Source organism: Hemiscyllium ocellatum, chromosome 23 (assembly GCF_020745735.1).
Source record: "Hemiscyllium ocellatum isolate sHemOce1 chromosome 23, sHemOce1.pat.X.cur, whole genome shotgun sequence".
Lineage (NCBI taxonomy): Eukaryota > Metazoa > Chordata > Chondrichthyes > Orectolobiformes > Hemiscylliidae > Hemiscyllium > Hemiscyllium ocellatum.
Genome location: NC_083423.1, coordinates 3,511,907 through 3,532,193, shown reverse-complemented (window position 1 = coordinate 3,532,193; position 20,287 = coordinate 3,511,907). Strand labels below are relative to the sequence as shown.

Sequence of the window (20,287 nt, the reverse complement as noted above, 5' to 3'; positions counted from 1 at the left end):
TAATTATAGACCTGTGAGTCTGACTTCGGTTGTGGGTAGAGTGTTGGAAAAGGTTAAAAGAGATAGGATTTATAATCATCCAGAGGGGAATAACTTGATTAGGGATAGTCAACATGGTTTTGTGAAGGGTAGGTTGTGTCTCACAAACCTTAGAGTTCTTTGAGAAAGTGACCAAGCAGGTGGATGAGGGTAAAGTGGTTGATGTGGTGGATATGGATTTCAGTAAGGTGTTAGATAAGGTTTGCCACAGTCGGCTATTGGAGGCAATGGATTGTTATGAAGGTGTAGAAGTGTATTGTACCTTTAAGGAAGTGAAGGACTTGGCAAACACACCGAGTGCTGGAGAAGTTACAAGTAGCATTTGGTTCAGAACAGATAGCGCTGGCTGAGTTGCTATGAGATAAAAAACATTCAAGTTCGGCCAATCAGTTTAAATTATACCTCAAAAATACCAAATCCCAATCCAGTTTGAATTGAGTATATTGACAATCTTAAAAGCCAATGACACAATCTGATGCTTTGGAGGTATAAGACCGGGAAAACCTGAACAATTGAGAAAGAACTGCCAAGCCAGCAGGTCAGGATTGCCTGAAATATAGCTCTCTTAAAGGTACCTTTATCAATCAGTGACCTGTGAAGCAGAATCTTGAAGAAGAAAAAAAGACCAGAATACAGAGAAGAACCAAAAGCTGCCTGGTTTTGAAATAAGACATTTTGTTTTGTAAATCGTAATCGGGGGTTTTGTCGGCCTATGAAGACGTTAAACAGGCTATTTTTAAGTACCTATGAATTGGTACCAGAAGCATAAAGACAGCCGTTCAGAAACCTAACGAAGGAACCAGATCAGACTTCTATTGAGTTTGAAAGAATTAAACATAGTCATTTTTATCGGTGGGTGCATGCTTTGAAAATAGATAAGACCTTTGAGGCTCTAAGAGAGATTATTCTGCTGGAGGAGTTTAAAAACTCACTTCCAGAGATGGTAAGAATTCACGTGGAGGAACAGAAAGTTCAGGCAGTGAGAAGGGCAACAGGATTAGCAGATGGGTACATGTTGGTGCATAAGACAAGCTTCCAATCAGAATCTCATCATGTGAGGGATGGAAGGGGAGACCCTACACTACTAAACCAAGAGTAGAGAGCACTGATAAGAATTTACCAGAGGATGAAAAAGAAGCCCAAGAGAGTGGAAAGGAGGTGAAAGGCCTCAGGTGTTTCCCCTGTGGTAAAGTGGGACTTGTAAAGTTACAGAACTGGTTGTTAAAGAAATACACTGTGGGAAAAAATATTATAAAAGAAGCTAAGCCAGTGGCATTGGTGAAGGGAGTAAAGGAGACCCCAAGAGCTGCAGGAGAGTGCACAGCCTCGGCAGGGGCTGGGTATGGAGTTGGTGCCTGATCTCTACAAAGAGTTCGCCTCTGTGGGTAAAGTTTACTCAGAAAGAACAGCGGGAGAAGGACAAGAAGTTATAATTTTGAGAGATACAGGATCTAACCAGTCGCTGATAGTAAGGGATGAGCGAATATGCACTGTTTCTGATCTGTTACCCGAGAGTGTGGTAATTTGAGGGATAGCTGGTCAGAAATGTAGCGTTCCCCTATGTAAGATCAGGTTGGAGTGCCAACTCAAGTCTGGGGAAGTTACAGTGGGAGTGATTTACAGAGTGTCAGTTCCAGGAATTCAGTTTGTTCTTGACAATGATTTGGCAGGATCCAAGGTGGGAGTGACACCACTTGTTGTGGAGAAGCTCAAGGAAGACCAAGAAACTGAGGAGTAAAAACAGAACTATCCTGGTATTTTCCCAGACTGTGTGGTAACCAGATCCCACTATCATAAGTCACAGCACGAAGTGAAAAGTAAAGAGAAAGGTGAAGGAGTTGAGGTTCAGTTAGTGAACACTCTGCTGACATAATGGTGCAGGAAAATCCTGAACAGGCAGAAGTGTTTAGACCTGAAAGGCAAGACAAGACAATAAAAGATATATTTGTAGATGGAAACTCTGAAAAGCAGGCTGAGAATATTCCTGAGAGTTATTATCTGAAAGATAGACTCCTCAGATGGAAATGGAGACCACGGCAGGTTAGTGCAGAGGAGAAATGTGCTGAAGTGCACCAGATTATGTAGCATGCAGACAGGAAGTGTTACGGGTAGCACATGAACTACCTGTAGGAGGTTACCTGGGGGTATGAAAGACTCAGACTGAGGTACAAAAAAATTTTTATTGGCCTGGACTGCACAAGGATGTGGTTAACTTTTGGTGAACGTGTCATACGAGCCCAAATGGTAGGAAAGCCACAGACGGTATTAAACCAGTATCTCTGTTACCAATTCCCACATTTGAAGAACCTTTCACAGGGCGTAGGTCCCCTCCTGAGAACCAAAAGTGGGAACCAGTACCTGTTAACCAGAATGGATATGTCTACCAGATTTCCACAAGCAATTCCATTATCAAGGCAAAAAGGGTGATAGAGGAGTTAGTAACTTTCTCACACGGTATGGGTTACCCAGAGAGATTCAGTCAGACCAAGGGACAAACTTTACTGCTAGGCTGTTCAAGGAGGTTATGGGTAGCTCAGGTATACAGCACTTTAAATCCAGTGTGTATCATCCTGAATCCCAGGGAGCTTTAGAAAGATGGCATCAGACCTTGAAGACCATGTTGAGAGCATACTGACAGGATTACCCAAGGGAATTTCTCAAAATGGAGAAAGGTGACCAGTGGTGTTCCACAGGAATCAGTGTTGGGGCCACTGTTGTTTGTAATATACATAAATGATCTGGAAGAGGGCACTGTTGATGTGATCAGCAAGTTTGCAGATGACACAAAGATTGGTGGAGTAGCAGAAACAATAGGGGACTGTCAGAGAATACAGGAGGATGTAGATAGACTGGAGAGTTCAGCAGAAAAGTGGCAGATGGAGTTCATTCCAGACAAATGTGAGGTGATGCATTTTGGGAAGTCTAATTCTAGAGCGAATTTACAATGAACGGAAGAGCCTTGGGAAAAGTTGATGGGCAGAGAGATCTGGGAGTGCAGGTCCATTGTACCCTGAAGGTTGCTGCACAGGTGGATAGAGTGGTCAAGAAGGCATATGGTATGCTTGCCTTCATTGGACGGGGTATTGGGTATAAGAGCTGGCAGGTCATGTTAAAATTGTACAAGACTTAGTTTTGGCCACATTTAGAATACTGTGTACAGTTCTGATCACCACATTACCAAAAGGATGTGGATGCTTTGGAGAGGGTGTAGAGGAGGTTTGCGAGGATGTTGCCTGGTATGGAAGGTGATAGCTATGAAGAGAGGTTGAGTAGGTTATGATTGAGGTCTACAAAATCATGAAGGGTATAGACAGAGTGGATAGAGATAGGCTTTTTCCCAGGATGAGGGATTTAATAACAAGAGGTCACGCGTTCAAAGTGAGAGGTGAAAAGTTTAAGGGGGATAGGTGCCTGGAACACGTTGCCAGCAGAGGTGGTAGAGGCAGGCCCGGTAGATTCATTTAAGGTGCATCTGGACAGATGCATGAGTAGGTGGGAGCAGAGGGATACAGATGTTTAGGAATTGGGCGACAGGTTTAGACAGTGGATTTGGATCGGCTCAGGCTTGGAGGGACGAAGGGCCTGTTCCTGGGCTGTAATTTTTCTTTGTTCTTTGATTGGGATAAAGATATTCCATTCATATTGTTTGCCATTAGATTTGCCCCAAACAAATCTACTCAGTTTACTCCCTTTGAGATAATATTCAGTCAGGAAGTGAGGAATCCTTTGAAATTAATTGAAGAAAAATTGACAGGACCAAAGTCCGAGATCTCACACTTAGATTCTGTATCGGAGGTGTGGGAGAGATTAAATCAAGTAGGTGAGTTAGCTAAACAGCACCTAAAGACCTGATGAAGAGCTTTTGACTGAAACATCGATGTTCCTGTTACTTGGATGCTGCTTAACCTGCTGTGCTTTTTCAGCACCACTCTAATCTAGCATCTGCAGTCATCGTTTTCACCTAGCGCCTAAAGAGGGCACAGTGCAGAATGAAACAGGTGGCAGGTAAAAGCTCTGAGACTCGGACGTTTTCCCGAGGGGATGACATGTTAGTACTGTTCCCAGTGATCGGAGATCCCTTCAAAGCCAGGTTTAGTGGTCCCTATCAAATTGAGAAAAAGTTGATTCAGGTGAACTATTTAGTCAAGCTGTCAGATAGAGAAAAAGGTTTCAGATTTGTCATGTGAACATGTTGAAACCGTATTACATTAGAGAGAAAGAACTGGAGAAACAGATGTTAGTTACTGCCCCGCAAGGTGGGGAATCAAATCCAGATGATGTGGATTTTGATACGCCTCAAAATGGATTAAAAAATGAGGAAGTCCTTGAGGAGAGGGATAGGTTAGTAAGCTATCTGCCTCAGGGGTATAGAACACAGTTGAAAGATTTGTTACTGCAGTTTCAGGCCATCTGTAAGAATCGGATGGGGAGGACTAATGCTATTGTACATGAAGTAGATGTAGGGAATACTGCTCTGATAAAACAACAGCCCTATCAGCTTAACCCTTTCAAAGCCAGACAGGTCCAGGTGGAGGTGGAGGCCATGCTCGATGAGGATATCATCGAACCAATCCCAAGTGAGTGGAGTTTGCCGATTGTCTTAGTTCCCAAACTGGACAGGACTCAATGATTCTGCGTAGATCATCGGAAGGTCAGCGCCATTACAAAATCAGACTCATATCCAATTCCTAGATTGGAGGACTGTATCAGGAAAGTCAGACAAGCCAGTTTCATCACCCTTCCTGATGAAGGGCTTTTGACCGAAGCGTCGATTTTCCTGCTCCTCGGATGCTGCCTGCACTGCTGTGCTTTTCCAGTTCCACTCTAATCTAGACTCTGGTTTCCAGCGTCTGCAGTCATTGTTTTTACCCAGTTACATCACCAAGTTGGACTTAATGTGTAGTTACTGGCAGGTACCTTTACCAGAGTTGGAAAAAGAAATTTCTGTGTTTGTAACTCCAAATGGGCTGTTTCAGTTTAAAGTGATGCCCTTTGGAATGAAGAACGTACCCCCACATTCCAAAGGCTCATGGACAGAGCTGTGGCTGGGTTAACAAACTGTGTAGTCTGTTTGGATGCTATAGTGATCTTTAGTAAGTCCTGGAAAGGTCACATAGTACAGTTGGCAGAGCTCTTTGAACAACCATGTGAAGTAAAACTGGTGATAAATTTAAATAAAATGGAATTCGCAAAAGTAGAGGTGATGTTTTTGGACATACTATTGGTCATAGAAGGTTGACCCCACCGAACACAAAGACAAAGGCCATTGAGGAATTTCCGCGACCAACCTTGAAGAAAGAGGTGCTTCAATTCTTAGGACTCAGCAGATTCTGTCAGAAGTTTGTTCCAAACCTCAGCAGTGCAGTGGCACCATTAACTGATTTGCTGAAGAAAACACAAAGTTTTGCTGGTCAGACCAATGCCAGGAGGCATTCGACCATTTGGAATCAATATTAACCAGTTTTAGCTACATCAAACATTTCAAAATCTTTTAAAGTTGCCATCGATGCTAGTGATATTGCAGTTGGAAGATACTCCTACAGGAAGATGAGGGTGGGATTGAACTGCCAATTGGTTACCTTTTGAAGAAGATCAACATCTACCAGAGGAAATACTCCATGATTGAAAAGGAACTATTGAATTTGGCCTTACAACATTTTAATGTATATGTCATGAACAATATGTCAGAGATGGTTTCATACAATCTGCTTACATTCTTAGAATGCTTTAAAGACAAGAATATGAGACTATTTCATTGGAGTCTTCTGTTACAGACTTTTAATTTGAAAATCATACATTCTTACGACCTGCAACATGTAATTGCAGATGCGTTATCGTGGATTTAACTGATAGAGTTTAGATGAGATTTGTATTTATTTAATTATATATGAGACAAAGTTAAGGTGAGCTTATATTAAAGTTATCTGTATGTTAGGGTAACGTATTAAAAGAAAAATAAAAAGAAAAAAGCCATCTTTTCAATATGGTGGTTCATTTTTTCTTACAGGAGGGAGATGTTATGAAGGTGTAGAAGTGTACTGTACCTTTAAGAGAAAGGACTTGTCAAGCACACTGAGTGCTGGAGAATTTACATTTGGTTCAGAACAGATAGCACTGGCTGAGTTGCTAAGAAACAAAAAAAAACAAATTTGAATTCGGCCAATCAGTTTATATTATATCTCAAAAACTGCCAATCCAGTTTGAATTTAGTACATTGACAATCTTAAAAGCCAATGTCACAATTCGATGCTTTGGGAGTATAAGACCGGGGAAAATTTGAACAGTTGGGAGGAGGACAGAAGACTAGGATACAGACAAGAACCGAAAGCTGCCTGGTTTTGAGATAAGAAGTTTGTTTTGTAAATCTTAATTGGGAGTTTTATCGGACTAGTATTGTAGAAGGCAAGGTAAAAGATGGGTTAGAGGAAGGAGTTGTAAATAGTTGTTAGTTCATTATTCTCAGTTATACTTTAAGAAGTAAATTTGTTAATTTTTACTTTAAATAGTTCTTGGCTTCTCGAATTTTTGCAGATTACTGCATGGGATAAATCTTTTCTGTGTTGCTGTGTTAAATTGAACAGGAGGGTTTACCCTGTGTCATAACAGGATTGAGTTTGATTTAGTGGTTTGGATCAGAAATTGGCTAGCTGGAAGAAGACAGAGGGTGGTGGTTGATGGGAAATGTTCATCCTGGAGTTCAGTTACTAGTGGGGTACCGCAAGGATCTGTTTTGGGGCCACTGTTGTTTCTCATTTTTATAGATGATCTGGATAAGGGCATCGAAGGATGGGTTAATAAATTTGCAGTGGAGTTATGAATAGTGCTGAAGGATGTTGCAGGTTACAGAGAGACAGATAAGCTGCAGAGTTGGGCTGAGAGGTGACAAATGGAGTTTAATGTGGAAAAGTGTGAGGTGATTCACTTTAGAAGGAGTAACAGAAATGAAGATACTGGACTAATGGTAAGACTCTTGGTAGTGTAGAAGAGCAGAGAGAGATCTCGGTGTCCATGCACATAGACCCTTGAAACTTACCACCCAGGTTGATAGGGTTGTTAAGAAGGCATATGGTGTGTTAGCTTTTATTGGTAGAGGGATTGAATTTCGGAGCCATGATGTCATGCTGCAGCTGTACAAAACTCTGGTGCGGCCACACTTGGAGTATTGTGTACAGTTCTGGTCACTGCATTATAGGAAGGATGTGGAAGCTTTGGAAAGGGTTCAGAGGAGATTTACTAGGGTGTTGCCTTGTATGGAGGGAAGGTCTTATGAGGAAAGGCTGAGGGCCTTGAGGCTATTTTCGTTGGTTGAGAAGAAGGTTGAGAGGTGACTTAATTGAGACATATAAGATAATCAGAGGGTTAGATAGGTTGGACAGTGAGAGCCTTTTTCCTCAGATGGTGATGACTTTCACAAAGGGACATAGCTTTAAATTGAGGAGTGATAGGTATAAGACAGATGTCAGAGGTAGTTCATTTACTCAGAATAGTCGGGGCATGGAACACACTATCTATAACAATAGCAGACTAACTAACTTTAAGGGAATTAAAATTGTCATTGGATAAATATATGGATGGAAATGGAATAGTGTTGGATAGATGGGCTTCAGATTGATTCCATAAGTCAGTGCAACATTGAGGGGCGAAGGGCCTGTAATATTCAATATTCTATGTTCTATGTGCTAAGGTAAGAGCCCACTGTTTTTGGATGTTGTATATTAGCCTGGATAGAGAATTCACAAATGGACAGGAAACAGTGAGTGGGATTAGGGTTTGTTTTTGAGGTTGGAAACCTGTGAGTCATGGAGTTCCACAGGGATCAGTGCTGGGACCATGACTCTTTACAATATACATTAGTGACTTGGAAGGAAGTGACTGGCTTGCAGGCAATACAAAAATAGGTGGAAAGGCAGGGTCTGAGAGGGATATGAATAGATGAGAGAGAGATATTGGTAGGTTAAGTAAGGGGGCAAAAAGTTGGCAAATGGTTTGTAATGTGGGAAAATATGAAGTTGTTCATTTTGGAAGGGAGAACGGAAGAACAGAGAATTATTTAAATGGAGAGAAATTGTAGAAAGCTACAAAGCAAAAGGACTTGTGCACTGAAAACTAGCAAACAGGGACAGCAGGCAACCAGGAAGGGCTAATAGAATGTTAATTTGTAGTATCTGATCCTATCTGTTTAAAATCTTTTTTAGTCCTGTGAATGTCATTGGTGGATGATGACAATTCAATCGATCTGCTCCCAGTCCAGGTTCCTCAGCAGCTCTGTGGAGATGTCCTTCATGCTGATATCAAGCAGCCCTACAGCCTTCTGGTGTCATGGTATGGCTGCACTCAGTAATCTCTACCACCAATTATATTGCCCCCTATCAACATGACCACTAATTGTGATTCTAGTCAAGATTTCTGCCCTTATTTGGGAGCAGGTTCTGCCCTTGACAGTTACCTCTTCCCTCAATCAAATGGTAGCCAGTTCTTCAGTCCCAGAAACTCTCAGTGCTGCCCCCTTGGAAGGTGGTTGGGGAATATTGATGGCAGCTGGCAGGCAGGACCAGTCTTGGGGGGGGCGGTGCTTAGGGAGGAGGGGCTTGGATCTGAAGAGGGAGAGAAGGTGGGGCAGCACACCAGGTTGGGTAGAACCATGAGGTGGGAGACATTTGTCGGGCACTAGATTTCTGATCAGAACTGTTCTCCATTCCCCCCCCCCCCCCCCCCCACTTCTCTCTGTATCTCTTTCACTCACTCACTCACACAGACAGACACAGGTACAGAAATCTTCGGGTGAGGCAGCTGGAATACAGGTACGATAACCTCTGTATCGTTACTTAGTTCCCCGCCCCCTCCCCTTTCCTGTAGGAGGCCATTGAGCCCTTCAATCCTCTGCCATGCAGTAAGATCATGGCTGATTTGATTGGTGTCTTAGTTCCATGTTCCTATCTGCAGCTATAACCCTTAACACCTTTGTCAGTTAATAATCTGACTCAATCTTGAACAAATGTAAAAGTTGCCTCCGCAACTTTCTGGGGAAGAGAATTCAATAGTTCAGCATCGTCAGGGAAAAGAAAATCCCTTCATCTGCATTACAAAATGGAGACCTCTTATTCTTAAACTGTGCCTGAAATTGTTTTTATTCTTCTTCACAAGAGGAAACTTCCACCTTGTATCCACTTCACCCAAACCCCTCAGGCTCCTATATTTTTTTTAAAAAGACTGATTTGTGTTCTTCTAAACTACCACAGCTACAGACCCTTGAATAAGCCTTTCACCCCAAAAAGGAGTTGATTGTACTTTCTCTGAATTTCTTCTGAAGCAATTAAATTGGTTTCTCAAAGAGGAGATCGAACTGTGGACGTGGTCTCCCCAAGGCCATATATGGCTGTAACTAATCTACAATCCATTTGCTTCCCTGATCACTTGCTGAAGCTACATTTGACCTATTTTTGTATTTCATGGTGAGGTTTCCCCGATCACTCTGTACCACACAGTGCTGCAATTCCTCTCCATGTCACTCCACCCCAGTGGGAGGGTGTGCTTAAAATGCCAACCATTGATTGGGTGATGGGAGGGTGATCTGAACCTGGATTTGTGTTTAAACCAAAGATTATGGCTTAGATCAGCCTGAATAAGATATGACATCCCCAAGACTGCCTGTTGGAGCAGTCTGTTCAACAGAGCCCAGTAGGAGAGTTGAAAGACATGGGAGAGAGATGCCCCATATCTACAAAAATGCTGTATGAAAATGAGGAAAAGAAGGAAGCCAGATCAATCTTCATGGGACTTCAAGGTTTGCATGGGGTTGGGGAGAGAAGCAGTGTTAGTGATAACTGTGGTTGTAAAATATCTAAGGAAATTAAGAGTGATGTGGAGGGGATGGTGTTGGACTGACGTGGACGATGTCAGAAGTCACACTGTACCAGGTTTATTTTTTTTCACAGAGTCAGTCCCCTAAACTGAGGAGACTCAATCTCCCAGTTTAATTTTTTTTAACTAAGGAGATTCTAAATCTCCTGGTTTTCCCCATCCTCCACACTACCACCTAGCAGCTGTAGTGCTTATATTTTCCCCATGTTGTGTGTGTGCAGGTGTGAGACACAGTGAAAGACACAAGGTGTACAAATGTTTATTCATTTTCTACCACCAGGAAGAAAGGAAACACCCGAGTGGCCAGTGACAAGCAGTGTCCTTCACATCAAAGGGCAATGCTGTGAAGGGGAGGGCAGGGATTAAATCAAAGTAGAGTTGGAGGGGGAAATAAAGCACTCCACTCCCTGCTGTGCCTACCTCTCCCTGAACATCTCAAGGGTGTTTCCAACAGGTTTATCTGGAATCACAAACTTCCAGAGCACTGCTCCTTCACTAGGTAAACCTGAAAGCTTGTGATTTCAAAAAAACCCGTTGGAGTATAACTTGATGTGGTGTGACTTCTGACTGGAGAGGAATAACAGATTCAACTTCCAACCTCATCCAAATAAGTTATACTGTGGTTCAACCAGTTATTTCAAAAGATCCAGACCATTACCTTCACACCTTGCGAGAAAAATTGCTGCTGCATTCATCATTGTAATAAAATCATTTTCAGTATTAAAAAAGGAAACAACTGAGATTTGTCAAACAAAATAGCTGTTTATTGTATATGACCGAGGTGGGGGAGGGGGAGGGTGGTTGCACGACATGTTGGGGAAAAAATCATTGTAATAAGTTATTTAACACCTTTTTGTTTACAGAGAAGTGGTTAGGCAGGAGAACAAGGCATAGTTTTGCAATGATTTCTACTGAGTCTTATAAAAATCTCGGACAACTCCATTGAGAGAAAGATGCTACATAAATTAAAAATACTGAGTACTAAATCAGTCCTATCAGTAGTCAGGTTTTTATTCAGTTTATTTTACAATGAAGTCTTGTTTTGTGCTGTTAGAACCATAAGTTACATAATGTAACTATTTATATATACAACATAAAAATTACTAAGCATTCTATTGCAAATACATCAAGTGGTAATAAAACCTCAAAACTTTATAATAGTCAGTTTGTCATATTTCATACAGTACTTGTCCTAAGTAAACAGTTTATAACAATGTATGTAAATAATAGTTATTTACAGGATAAAATACTATTAACCAAAAAAATCCAAGAGTACTATTAGTTATTTACAGCCCTTAAAAATAATTTATTACGCTGTTTCTACAAAAACAGGTTACTGGTTCACCATAGCACAGTGTGCGCAGATTCAACAGTACAACAGTTTGACAGCTGCATTAGGAAACAATCTCACAAAGATGACGTAGTTGAGTCTAGAATTTCTCTTCCATTGCAAACAGTAGGAACATAATGGGCACTGGCAGATGCTGTAAAAGCAAGAGTATCAAGACAAGTTACTCCGATTGTAGCAATACACACTCACTCAAATAAAATTCTATACTTCCACTGCTTTTGTTCCTGTTTGATCTGGTTCTTCTCGCTGTTTGATTCCTCAGCATTAATGTCCCTTCTTGATGTCAGCCAAGGCTACATGTGTCAGAGGCTGTTCAACTCAGACAGGCATCACAGCTGAGTCCAATCCCATCCTCATGCACAAGTCCACAATCTGGTGTTTCCCAGGTGCACTGAAGAGGGGCTTGAATATTGGTCAGTTTTCTCAATCTGACTCAATGGTGATGAGGTCAACTCCAGACTTTCAACAGTGTAATGGTCAAAACTCATATCAACTATTTATGCCATAGCTCTCCCTCTCTCATATATAATAATTACATTAATTCATTTATAATAATTAGTCTAGATAACATCGCTAAAAGGCAATGGTTAATATTTAAGGAACAAATGCATGCTCTCAAGCAGTTATACATTCACTTAAGGAAAAGGACAACAGCCATGGCTAACAAAGGAAATTAAAGATAGTATCAGATCCATAGAGGAGAGAGATAAAGTTGCTCAAAATTGTAGTAAGCCTGAAGACTAGGAACAGTTTAGAATTCAGCAAAGCAGGACCAAAGGATTAATTAAGAGGAGCAATAGAGTATGACAGAAAACTTGTAAGGACAGAACATTCACAATAAGGTAGACGTATTTATAGCACGAATATGGATATGATGTGGTTACAATTATCGAGACGAAGCTGTGGGGATGATGGTCAGTTAGCTCAGGTGGTTGGATTCACTGCTTTGCAATGCAGAGTGATGCCAACAATGTGGGCCCAATTTCCACACCAGCTGAGGTGACCATGAAGACTGGTCCTTCTCAACCCATCCCCTCACTAGGGGTGTGGCAACCCCCAGGTTACATCACATTCCCAGGTATCTCTCTCTCTCTGATGGGGGTGCAGCACTTTGGTACCATGATGCCCTTATCTTAATGGCTGTAGGGTGACCAATGCCAAGAACATAAATGGAGGGGAGGTGGAAGATTAAGTTACTGGAATAAAACCATAAAGACCAGAAAACACAAAGGCAGAAATTAGGCCATTCAACCCATCAAGTCTTTTGCCATTGAATTGATAAGTTTCTCATCTCATTCTCCTGCTTTCTCCCCATTACCCTTGATCCCCTTGATACTCAAGAACCTATCTATCTCCATCTTAAGTACGCTGAATGACCTGGCCTCCACAGCCTTCTGTAACAATGAATTCCACAGATTCGCCGCTCTCTGGCTGAAGACATTTCTTCTTGTCTCCATTCGAAAAGGTCTTCTAAGGCTGTGCCCTTGGGTCCTAGTCTCTCCTACCAATGGAAACACCTTCAGTAATGAGAAAGGTTCTTGACACAGGTCAATTGGGTGTGGAATCAATTTGTGTGGAGCTAAGAAGCAACAGGAATGGAAAGCATTCATGGGTGTTATCTACAGATCTCCAAATAATAATGGAGAGCTAGGGGAAGGCATTAAACAGGAAAGTAGAGACACATGCAACAAGCAAGCCGTAGTGATCATGGGTGACTTTCATGTACATGGAAACTGGACAGACCACATTAGTAATAAAACCGTAGCAGATGAATTCTTGGAGTGTATACAATGTTTTTTTTAGATCAGTAGATTGAGGACCTAACTCAAGAACAGACATTTCTAGATTTGGTTTTGTGCTATGAGACGGTTAAAGCTTCAAGTGAGAGGTCCTTTAGGAAAAAGTGATCATAACATGATTTCATTGGAATTGAAAATCAAGTAGTCCATTCCAAAATTAGGATCCTTAAATTTAAACAAGGACATTTCAAAGGTTGGACGATAAAATATAGGAGCAGAATTAGGCTGTTGGCTCATTGAGTCTGGTCCAACATCCAATCATGATTGATATCACAATAAACTAGATAACATTACCTAAGGGCAATGGTTAGTATTTAAGCAATAATTGCATGCACTCCAGCTTTTATACATCCACTTCAGGCAAAAAAACCACAACGGTCATGGCTAACAAAGAAAATTAAAAATAGTATTAGATCCAAAGAGGAGATCGATAATGTTGCTCAAAAAGCCTGAAGACTAGGAGCAGTTTAGAATTCAGCAAAGGAGGATCAAGGTGTTGATTATGAGGAACAGTAGAGTATGACAGTAAACGTGCAAGGAACATAAAATCAGACTGTAAAAACATCTATGAATTTGTAAAAATAAAAAGATTATTAAAGACAAATGTCAACGCAGTACAGAATTGATAATGGAGAATAAAGGGAACATCTGAGTAATTAAACAATAACTTCTGATCTGTCTACACAGAAGAAGTAAAACAAAAACTTCCGAGAGAAAGCAAAGGTTTTTCTGAAGGAAGAATTGAAGGAAATTAGTAAAAAGCAGTGCCAAGAAATTAATGTGACCGGAAGCTGATAAATCTCCAGGGTCTGGTAGTCTACATCCCAGGGTAATAAAGGAGGTGGCCATGGAAATATTGTTCGCAATGGTTATCATCTTTCAAAATTCTGTAGATTCTGTAGTAATCCCCAGGGTTTGGAGGATTGTACATGTAAATACTGTTTAAAAAGGGAGGAATGGAGAATTACAGGAATTACATAACCTTTAGCCTAATATCAGTGTCGGGAAAATGCTGGAGTCTATTATAAAGGGATGAAATAACAGGAGACTTAAAAAATAATGGTGTTACATAGAGTCAGCTTTGGTTTACGAAAGAGAAATCATGTTTGACAAATCTACTGGGGTTGTTTGAGGATAATGAATAGATGAGGGTGAACCATGAGGATGTGAGATATTTGGATTTTCGGAAAGCTATTCACACGAAGAAATTATGGTACAAAATCAAAGCATTTAGGATGGGCAGTAAAATACTGACATGAATTAAGAACTTGTTCATGGATAGGAAACAGGAATTCATAAATGGTTCATTTTCGGAATGGATTTGTGGGCTGCTGGAGAGATTAGTACTGGACCCCAATTATTCATCATGGATATCAACAATTAGAATGAGGGTATAAAATGTAATATTTCCAACTTAACTAAGGACACAAATGTAGGTGGGATTGTGAGTGGGGAGGATCAACTAGGCAAAAGTGAGGACTGCTGATGCTGGAAACCAGAGTTTAGATCAGTGTGTTGCTGGAAAAGCACAGCAGGTCAGGCAGCATCTGAGGAGCAGGAAAATCGATGTTTCGGGCAAAAGCCCTTCATCAGGAATAGAGGCAGAACGCCTTCAGGGTGGAGAGATAAATGGGGTGGTGGGGCTGGGGAGAAGATAGCAAAGAGTACAATAGGTGAATGGGCTGAAAATGTGTTGCTGAAAAAGCGCAGCAGGTCAGGCAGCATCCAGGGAACAGGAGATTCGACGTTTCGGGTATAAGCCCTTCTTCAGAAATAGATGAATGGGGGTGGGGATGGAGGTGATAGGTCAGAGGGGATGGTGGGGGAAGGTAGCAAAGAGTACAATGGGTGAATGGGGGTGAGGATGGAGGTGATAGGTCAGAGGGAGGGTGGAGTGGATAGGTGGGAAGGGAGATTGAGAAGTAGGACAGGTCATGGGGACGGTGCCTCACCACCATCCAAGGCCCCAAAGGAGCCTTCCACATCCATCAAAGTTTCACCTGCACATTCACCAATGTCATTTATTGTATCTGTTGTTCCCGATGCAGTCTCCTCTACATTGGGGAGACTGGACGCCTCCTCGCAGAGCACTTTAGGGAACATCTCTGGGACACCCGCACAAATCAACCCACTGCCCTGTGTCCCAAAAATCAACTCCCCCTCCCACTCTGCGGAGGACATGCAGGTCCTGGGCCTCCTCCACTGTCGCTCCCTCACCACCCGATGCCTGGAGGAAGAACGCCTCATCTTCCGCTTTGGAACACTTCAACCCCAGGACATCAATGTGGACGTGACCAGTTTCCTCATTTCCCCTCCCCCCACCTTACCCCAGTTCCAACCTTCCAACTCACCACCATCCCCATGACCTGTCCTACCTGCCAATCACCCTTCCCACCTATCCACTCCACCCTCCCCTCTGACCTATCACCTCCATCCCCACCCCCATTCACCTATTGTACTCTTTGCTACCTTCCCCCACCCCACCCCCCTCTCATTTATCTCTCCACCCTGCAGGTTCCCTGCCTCTATTCCTGATGAAGGTATTCTGCCCAAAACGTCGATTTTCCTGCTCCTCGGATGCTGCCTGACCTGCTGTGCTTTTCCAGCATCACTCTGATCTAAAACCTTGTGAGTGGTGAGGATGATTGAGAAAGGTTTCATGGTAATTTATATAGGTTAAAAATTTCCGAGTGGTGGTGGTGCGGCATTGATGTCTGTTATTTCAGGGTTTCACATGTTCTGCTGTCAAAGGTGCAGGTGACAAACAGAAAAGCAACAGAATTATCCCCCTTTATTTACTTACAATGTGAGTGACTAGTGACAGTTCCGCTGACACTGAACCTGTTCATGGTCAGTCTGTGGCTGGTTACATTCTTCTGCGGTTGAAACACAATAATGTGCACCTTTGGTGCAAAGAGACAGCCTAACACCACAAAGCCGCTCAGACTGACGGAGATGCACATGGTCGTTGTCTGAACCTGCAGAACAAAAGCAAGTATTAAACAATTGAACTCGTTCTTATAGCTTGGAGATAAAACTGACCCCAAATTATAAAGGTGCTTGTCCCAGATCAAAATCAAGAGTTGGTTTCCTGACATGGATTTCATTCAGGGGATGTGGGTGTCGCTGGTCATCCCTAATTGTGTCTTGAGGAGGTGGGGGTGAGCTGCCTTCTTGAACTACTGCAGTCGAGATGCTGTGGGTATATCCATAATGCCACGAGGGAGGGAATTCCATGGATTGGGAATCCAAGAATCAAGATGTTCTGAAATCAATCTCACTTTTCAAAAAGTCGTAGAGTATAAATTACTGTTGATATTGCTATCTTTGGAACAGCCAATGTGTTTGTTCAATTGAGGTGTTCAAAAGGGTATTGGCTGATTGTTTAAATAGAATAATGTGCATGGTTATGGGGAAAAGATAGGAGTTTGCCACTAAGTCAATGCTCAGAGAGACGGTGCAATCATGATGGGCTGAATGGACTCCTTCTGAATTGTAACAATTCTCAAGGAGTATGACGATTGTGTTGCGATATTTACAATGGCTACAGTGTTAATGGTAATTTTTGCCTTTGTTTTCAAAGTGTTATGGACAAGGCCAGACCACTCAAAACATTCTTAAGCAGGCAGCCCCAGACCATAACTTTGCAATTTGTTTCGGTCAGTGTACAGTGAAAATTACCTGGAGTAAGATAGCTAGGTTGACTACTAGATTTTAAAACAGACAAAAGTTTATTCACAAAATTATACAGTGAAACACAATAAAGAACCCCTACAAAACTCAACCTATCCAGCTAGACTTAATTATGCTGTTTCGAATATACACAACAGTCCCAATAAACAAACTCCCTTTCAGTGGAGCACATGCTTACAGGTTGAAGTTGAAGGGCAGAAAAAAAGAGAGAGAGAGAGTTTCCACACAGCTCCCTGTTGAATTTCTCACCAGTTCAGGACTGAACTAAAACTCCTCAGCTCAGCTGAAGACCTGACCACGCCCCTTTCTTTATACAGGTCACTTCTAAAACATAACCACTTTGGCCTGAAGTCTCATACAAACAAAAGGCCTCTCAAAATCCCTTCCATCTCTGTACCAAACCAGACTGATTGCAGCCCGGCCCGGTTTATTACCCCTCTGAAAATAATCAAGGACAGAGTCTCCTTGAGCCAAGGGACAGCTTTTAGAAAAAAGGGACTAACTTTGTGACATCTGCCCCCTCTTAAGAAAAATGAACCATCAATACCAAAAGATGACTTCATTTTTAACCCTGTAAAACCCTGTTAGTAGTCTAAACACACGTATACACTATGCTAACTATAAACATGCAAACGTGCACAACCCTGTGTAAATTCAGGCCACGGTACACCCACCACCGAATGCCTCCGTATCTCATTTGAAACTCGATAACACATCACCAATCACGAATCCGCGATCTGCCACCTGCACAATCGTCAAACTGAACGGCTGCAACAACAAGCTCCATCCAAACAGGCTGGCATTTTTGTCCTTAAGTATTTCCACAAATGTCAATGGTTGTGATCAGTGTATATGTTTGTCTCAGCTGCATTGCTGGTAATATAAACACTGAAACGTTGTAATGTCAACACCAAGCTTAAAGTCTCTTCACTGTTGAATATTTCTGTTAATGAACGTTCAAATTCCTGGAAAAATACCCAATGGGTCTTTTTATTCCCTCGTCATCCTCCTGCAGGAGCACCGCACCAACACCCACATCACTGGCATCTTCTGAACCTGTGCCAACTTTAGAGGGTTACGCCTATAAGGATGTTGCTTAATCAGAATAGCATTTCCTATCTCTACATCATGCACAATTATGTTAGTACTTCCCAGTTTATTTCCACTTATCTTCCCATGAGATAGCAATAAGTCTTTCAGGTCATTTCGATTTTCTTGTGGAAGGTAACTGAATAATTTATCCCAATTTTTGGCAACTTCCCCATTGTCCGATTTGATTTGAGGAATGTCCAATTCAGAATCCTCTGAACGTGGTTCTTCCTTCTGGGCTGTCATCATTAACACCTTCTCCTCTTGCTTTCCTTCCCAATCAAAATACCTTTTGAGCATATTCCCATGACACACTCTGTGAGATGTCGTCCTGTCTGGAATCCTTATCAAGTAGTTCACCTCACTCAATTTCCTCTCAATTTGACAAGGTCCACTAAACCTTGTTTTTAAAGGCTCACCTATTACTGAAAGTAACACCAATATCTTATTCCCCAAATACAAAATTGCGAATTTGTGACTTTGTTTGGCTTCCTGTTTTGTTGCGGTGTGCTGTGATACCTTTAAATGCTGCCTAGCCAGTTCTCCAACTCTATTTAATTGTTCTCTAAAATTTGACATATCGTCCAAATGGGTGGTCTCTGAATGCTGACTAATTAATTTCTCCTTAATCAATTTTAATGGTCCTTTTACTTCATGCCCCAAAATTAATTCAAATGGACTGAACTTGGTCGATTCATTTGGTGCATCTCTGATCACAAAAAGTACAAACAGAACTCCCATATCCCAATCACCTGGATAATCCTGACCATAAGCCCTCAACATGGTCTTCAGTGTTTGATGTCATCTCTCTAGCGCTCCCTGTGATTCCGGATGGTACGCAGTACATTTGAATCCCTTTATTCCCAAGTTATCCATAACCTCCTCAAATTGTTTGGATGTGAAGTTTGACCCTTGATCTGACAGGAATTCTATTGGTAGTCTGTATCTAGTAAAAAAGTTAAGTAATTCTTCTACAGCCCTTTCAGTTGTGATGTTGAGTAATGGGATAGCCTATGGAAATCTAGTCGACACATCCATTATTGTTAATAAATACTTATTCCCACTTTTTGTTTGAGGTAGGGGACCTGTGCAATCAGTCAAGACTCTTGTGAAAGGTTCCTCAAATGCTGGATTGGTATTAAAGGTGCAGGTGTTATTACTGCCCGTGGTTTTCCGATTAGCTGACATGTGTGACACACCTGGCTAAACTCAATTACATCCTTGTGTAATCCAGGCCGGTAAAAATGTCTTTGTATTTTTCCTTACCCACCAACACTGATTTTTGGGGCACACTTTATAACAATGAAAACACAGGAGCTTTTCAACTTCTTTGTCCCCCTCAAGGGTTTCTTTTTCACCCTGTGGTAAGTTCTCCTTTTGATCATCACTGAGATCTACCTTTCCCTTTCCACATGAGGATTTCTCTTTGCCCCAGTGTCTATCCCTCATTGATTCTGGAAGCCAAACTGTTTTATGGACCAGCTCAGAATCATCAGCCCCTTCAGCTGCTAACCTTGCTGTTTTAACTCTCTGCTCTTCCCCATGAGTTTGCATTACTTCAGGCAGTGAATTTTTGAATTCCTCCAAAATAATACCTAAGGGCATCATAGATTTGCTTGATTTTTAAAGCTCTTATCCATCTAATGAAATTACTCTGTTGATCTTTTCAAACTTAAAGTAGGTTTGACCAGGGTCCCTCCTTCGATTCCTGAAACCTTGTCTGTAGGCTTCTGGTACAAGCTCATACGCATTTAAAATGGCTTTTTCCACCTCCTCATACCCCCCAGATCCCTCCTCTGACAGGGATGTGAATACCTCACCAGCCCTACCTTCAAGTTCTGTTTGGATCAACAAAACCCACATTGCCACAGGGCCACTGCATTCATTTAGCCACCTTCTCAAATGAGATGAAAAAGGCTTCCACATCCTTCTCATCAAATTTAAGCAATGCTTGAACATACTTAAATAGTTTCTGACTCGGCTGCTGACTACCAGGGGCTTGCTCCTCCTCACTCTCTTCCTCCCTAAGCCGACCCTCAGCCTTTATCTCCAGCCTTTTAAGCTGCCTTTCCTTTTTAAGTGTCAGTTTTTGAAGTTCAAAAGCTTTCTGTTTTTCTTTCTCTTCTGCTTTTAATCTTAACTCAAACTGTTTCATTTCTGCTGTCCTTTCCTCACCTCTCGCCTCTAACGCAAGCTGCTTCATTTGCAATTGAATCCTTGCCATCGTTATAGATTCTGATGGTTTCTCCATTTTTGACAACTTCCACACTGTCCAATTTGATTTGAGGAATGTCTAATTCAGAATCCTCTGAACGTGGTTCTTCCTTCTGGGCTGTCATCATTAACACCTTCTCCTCTTGCTTTCCTTCCCAATCAAAATACCCTTTGAGCATATTCCCATGACACACTCTGTGAGATGTCGTCCTGTCTGGAATCCTTATCAAGTAGTTCACCT

General features: G+C 41.8%; 1 protein-coding gene across 1 annotated transcript in view; it reads right to left on the bottom strand.

Annotated features, from left to right (window-relative positions):
* Positions 1-11,065: 11,065 nt before the first annotated feature.
* grm3 (glutamate receptor, metabotropic 3) overlaps positions 11,066-20,287 on the bottom strand; it is a 252,732-nt gene continuing 243,510 nt past the window's right edge. The window contains exons 6-7 of the mRNA XM_060843076.1: positions 15,854-16,028; positions 11,066-11,384 (exon numbers count right to left, since the gene is read on the bottom strand). Coding sequence (XP_060699059.1) covers positions 11,308-11,384; positions 15,854-16,028 — 252 coding nt within the window. The 3' untranslated portion in view covers positions 11,066-11,307. The remainder of the gene's footprint in view (positions 11,385-15,853; positions 16,029-20,287) is intronic.